Genomic DNA, 5,255 nt, shown 5'->3' with positions numbered 1-5,255 from the left:
GAACTGGATTGTTCCTGTCCTTGGCATATAAAGGTTGCTGGACCCAATATAGAAAAAATAGCCCTAATTCTACATTAAAAATTAGAGGTGAAACATAGCAAGATTGAAGTCAGTGGGAGTTTTATTACTGATTTGGGAGGAGACAGGAATTTCATTCTAGCTGTTTTTGCCTTTTTATGTCTTGCATGTGACACTTTCCAGGACTTGTGAGCTTTGGAGAGTTGATCATGACAATATCACATAAGGCTCTACATTTAAACTTTCACAGAGAGTTATTTTTATTCCTCTTTTAATGCAACAAAACAGTTTTAATAGGAACATGCACTGCTTGTCCTCTGCTAAAAATAACCATGTCAGACAATGACTAATACTTTTTTTGGGACAAAAAGACAGAGCCTTTTTGGATCAAGCAAAAGGAATGATTTTCTTGTTGCTCTCTCTCCAGGTCTTTGAAAGGAACTAAGGCTTTTATTTATATTCAGTTATTTTTGTAAAAAATAAAAGAAATAGAGATGGATCGAATTTGTGCTATGCATATTGAAGAATAGCCTTCAGTAAAACAGTTGCAACAGTTTTGTAATTATTTCAGCAAAAACAAGGAACAATACAGACTTTTGTGATATCTCTGAATTCACTGTATGTCTCCCCCAAAATTGTAGGATCTGAATCTGAATCCTTGCACTGTCAGAAGGTCCAAACAAAGCTCTACCATCTCTGTTTATACTGGATAGTTCTTTGTATATGCCCTGTATATTGTTAGTTCCCATAAATGTTTCTTTTCTGAGTAATATTAGATAGAGCCCGATATCCTACTTTAACTTTTCCTTACACTACTTAAATTTAAACCAGGTGAAATACCCTCATGCTGGACAATTGCCAAAAGAAAAACAATGTATATTTAAATATATATTTCATTTCTGTAATTCCTAATTGTTTTCTTATAGTGGAGAGGTCTGGGTTCCTATAGGCAGTTAGAGGTTAGAAAATCCATAATTTACTGAAGTAATTGGCCTGTTATAAAAATAGTATGTAAAATGTAACATAATTTCTTGATTTGAATTAGCGATTTGTTTTCTTGTGTTAAAAAAAAAAAAAAAAAAAAAAAGTTTCAAGATGTATAGTTACTTATAGGCTGTTCAAATACATTTTAGATATAATATAAACTGTAATGTTGAGTTTATTATGCCTTCTTGGGTATCCTGTTTTGTCAGTACCTTTAGTGTATCCAGCAAATGGACTTGCTTGAAACAAAGCGGATCAGTCTTGCTGAGAAATTTACATTTCCATTGTCTTACCGGCACCCATTGTGTCAGATTTGCATTACATGTGGTAACCAGTGAGTTTTTTTTTTAAAGCGTCTCAGAATGAAAAGACCCACTGAATTATGTGGGTTTTGGTTTTGTCTCTGTTTCCCCCACCCCTTTTTAAATTTTGTTCTTATGTTGTGCTTGTGGTACTGGTATTTGAATAGTAAGCATACAAAATGGAACATAAGTAGTTTCCAGTATTATGGATCCTAACATTGATTTTTGTTTAGATGCATGGGGGTCTTGCCCAAACTTAATTTGTATTAAACCATATCCAGATTACATTATTTTTAAAATTAGGATGTGTAAAACAAATTCCTTGCCTGACTTTGGTCCATTCTGTGTTTAGCCTCTATTGCCAAGATTTTTGGAGCCACATGATACATTTAGTCTTTGTATGATTTTCAGATGTAGCCCCAGAAGAGGATGTTGTTGAAACACCTGCTGTGTCTCATGAAGAACACACACATCAAGAAATAAAGGGACATAAAACCCTAGCAACCCCTGCAGTTCGCCGTCTTGCCATGGAAAATAATGTATGTTTGTTTCTTACTGAACTGGGCCTTTTTACTTTCTTTTACATCTGTCTGGAAAGTGGCATGGCACTAACAGTCCAACATTGTTGAAAGATGGTGATCAGTTATCAAGAAAAAAATTGTGAGAAAATGTTGATGAATTACTTTTTTCAAATACAAGTATCATAGATGAAGTGGCAAAGTATTTATAAATATTTCTCAAATAAGAAAAAACTACCAAGAAGTCATTATTCAACTTTAATATGTGTAATTATCATCACATATAGTCTTTCAGATCATTTTGATAAAGTTTGCATAGGTGATGTTTAAGTAGCAGGAAAATGTTAAAACTGGAATGTTACTCGGGTACCTTGACAACACAGAAGCTGTTAAACTCTAATTTAGTTGTTCTCAAGCTTTTTAGAGTCATGGCACCCCTTTACAACTCTTGAATGTGGCAGTAACTAGAGGTGCATCAATATAACGGTTCCATATCAGATCGGTACTGATATAAGGAAAATTAACAGCATCAGCAATTGGCTTTTTCTGGCTGACGTGGCCAATAAATGACCTGTGTATGCGCGCAGCTGCAGCCCAGCACACAGGCAGCTAGGAGCGCAGTCTCGCAGCATGAAAAGCAGCTGGGTCTGGCTGGTAAGTATGTTGTAAGGGAAAGGGTGTGGGGGGGGCAGATCGAGGCCCCTGTGGTGAGAGAGGGAATAGGGCTGGGGTAGGGGCAGGGGTAGGCACTGCACAGCCAGGACGGAGTGTGGGATGGAGCCGGGGCTCCGTCCAGTGGACATGGGGAGAAGAGGCAGCTCCTGCCACTGCACACACCCTGGGAGGGCATGGGGGGCATGTTCCCCCAGATCTGTGCGTGGGGTGAGGGTGGGCTGACACTGTGGACTGGGGACAGGGCGGTGCCATGCTCTTCCCGGTGGGGGGTTGGGCTGGGGCTGCACTCAGGGCAGGTGGCGGTGGTGCTGGGAGGCGGGGTTGGGGGACTACAGCGATTTTTTTTTTTGGGGTGGCTGCAGCCCACCCATAGCTCCCCTCCCAGCACTGCGGCTGCCCACCCTGAGCATAGCCCTGCCCAGCCCCCTGCCAGGAAGAGCTCGGCATTGCACCCACCCTCGCCCCTGCACAGATCCAGGGGCACATGCCCCACCATGCTCTCCTGCGGTGTGTGTTGCTGCAGGAGCCATCTTTCCCCCCCCACACCCTCTGGACAAGCTGCTCGCGGCTTCATCCTATGACTCACTCTGGTTGTGCAGTTCCTGCCCCAGCCTCACTCCCTCCCTCACCACAGGAACCTCATTCTTCCCCCTTCCCTCGCCCCTTCCCCCACAACAGACTTACCAGCCGGATCTGCATAATTGATGATTGGATCGGTATCGGCCGATATGGCTCATTAAAAATTGACCATCGGTGTTGGCCCAAAAAATCTCTGTCAGTGCACCCCTAGTAGTAACCATGGATGAGAACCACTCTTATGCTTAACTTACTTTTGTGGTTCTCAACTGGATGTAGCTGCCACCAAGTAAAACTGTCCTGCATGTTTGGTGCAGCCTAGGAATATTTGTTACATTCACATGTGCCTTATTTGGGCTCTCTGATAAGTCTAAAGCAAGCAGCAGAGCTGACTTGTGCTGCAGCCCTTCACAGTCTAGCCCTGCACAATGTCTCTCAGAAACAGAGGCATGTGGGGCACATGGCACTTGTCTCTCTTTCTGGGAGGAGCATGGGCAGGGGGGAAGACCAGGAAAAGCTACAGCATGAGAGGAGTTATCGGAGAGCCTGAATGCAGGAGGAGTGTGTGCAACTGCTGCAGTCCTGCACAATGGACAGTTTTATCTAGACACTGCTGCAGTCATGGCACCCTGGGTTGTTGCACAACTGCTGATGAGAACCACTACCCTAATTGTTAGTGTTCACAAGCCTGCAGTAATACACAGGTTAAAGCTGGGGTGATTTAGCTTACCTGTATCACTACAGTCTCCTGTACATATAGCAGTTAGTGTGACCGTTGTTAAGTATTCCCAAGCAGCTGTTCACTCTCCGCATTTGAAACTGCCCCAGATTTTCATTTCTCCATGCCCTGTCATACACTTTCATATCAATATTATAAGAAGAATTTTGTGTACACGCTATATAGCAAAAGTTAAATAGCTTGTTTTATAATTTTCAGATTAAACTGAGTGAAGTTGTTGGAACAGGGAAAGATAACCGAATCCTTAAAGAAGACATTCTCAATTATTTGGCCAAGCAGACGGGAGCTATTTTACCTCCATCGCCAAAATCTGAGATTATCCCACCATTACCAAAACTAGAGACTGCACCAGCTGCTCGAAAGGATAAAGCACATACAATTCCTGTACCTATTTCAAAACCCATTGTGTTTACAGGAAAAGATAAGATTGAGCCCATAACAGGTAAAAGCATAAATGTAATCTTGGTATAGCATTGATAACTGATTCAGCTTGCAACAGTGAAAACATAAATAATGTTATCTATTACATTCATAGCTGCCAGTATTCTGTATGTATGTGTGTAGTTTTGCCCTGTTCCTGATTACTGGCTTTGAGCTGTTGTCCCATGTCATATTATATTGCTACGCAGTACAGACCTCTTTCTTTGAAGCTCTTTATGAAATGAGTAGTTTGGAAATTTTAAAACAATACTGTGATTACTATTTGTATAGAAACTGTTATGTAATTAAATGACAAGATGAGTGAATAAGTTTACCAGTGCACTTGGAGGAGGGGAAGAAGGTGATTAGGAACAGTCAGCATGGATTCACCAAGAGCAAGTAATTTCTGACCAACCTGATTGCCTTCTATGATGAGATGACTGGCCCTGTGGATGCGGGAAGACAGTGGATGTGGTGTACCTTTGATTTTAGCAAATCTTTTGATATGGTCTCCCCCAACATTTTCACAGGTAAGCTAAGGAAGCACAGGCTGGATGAATAGACTGTAAGGTGGATAGAAAACTGGCTGGATTGTTGGGCTCCATGGGAGTAATCAATGGGTTGATGTCTAGTTGGCAGCTGGTGGGGCTGTTCTACTTCCTTTGCCTCCAGCTGCAGCTGGTGCTGCTCCTGCCCCTGCAGCGCCACTCTAGGTAGGCGGGAAGCATCAGCTGGCCGGCTCCTGCCCAACATGTGGAGCTCTGACTCTAGCTCCGAGTTGTCTTCCACCTGCTCTGGCCGCCTGGTGTGATGAACAGCCACCTGTAGGTAGGTGGAATGGATAGAAAGTGGCCTGGAGCTGGAGCTCCATGTGCTGGGCATTAGCTGCCTGGCTGAACTTCCTGCCTGCCTGCCCAGAGCTGCATGGCACAGCAGAAGCAGCAGCTGGAGCTGGAGGCAAGGAGAGTAGAACAGCCCCTCCCAACTTCAGCCCTGGCCCCAGCCCCAGCCCCAGCCCCAGCC

General features: G+C 43.2%; 1 protein-coding gene and 1 long non-coding RNA gene across 2 annotated transcripts in view; both read left to right on the top strand.

Moving 5' to 3' along the window:
• The window catches only part of LOC109286882, a 6,212-nt gene extending 5,344 nt beyond the window's left edge, over positions 1–868 (top strand). Inside the window, exon 2 of the long non-coding RNA XR_002094702.1 lies at positions 34–868. This is a non-coding gene — a long non-coding RNA (uncharacterized LOC109286882). The remainder of the gene's footprint in view (positions 1–33) is intronic.
• Positions 1–5,255, top strand: part of DBT (dihydrolipoamide branched chain transacylase E2) — a 45,356-nt gene that overhangs the window by 27,080 nt on the left and 13,021 nt on the right. Inside the window, exons 5-6 of the mRNA XM_019501689.1 lie at positions 1,716–1,843; positions 4,011–4,254. Of these exons, the coding sequence (XP_019357234.1) occupies positions 1,716–1,843; positions 4,011–4,254 (372 nt within the window). The remainder of the gene's footprint in view (positions 1–1,715; positions 1,844–4,010; positions 4,255–5,255) is intronic.

This window comes from Gavialis gangeticus, unplaced genomic scaffold (assembly GCF_001723915.1).
Source record: "Gavialis gangeticus isolate Ggan-Ray unplaced genomic scaffold, GavGan_comp1, whole genome shotgun sequence".
In the NCBI taxonomy this organism is placed as follows: domain Eukaryota; kingdom Metazoa; phylum Chordata; order Crocodylia; family Gavialidae; genus Gavialis; species Gavialis gangeticus.
Note: the sequence above shows the minus strand (reverse complement) of the source record. Positions and strands in the feature narration are given on the sequence as shown.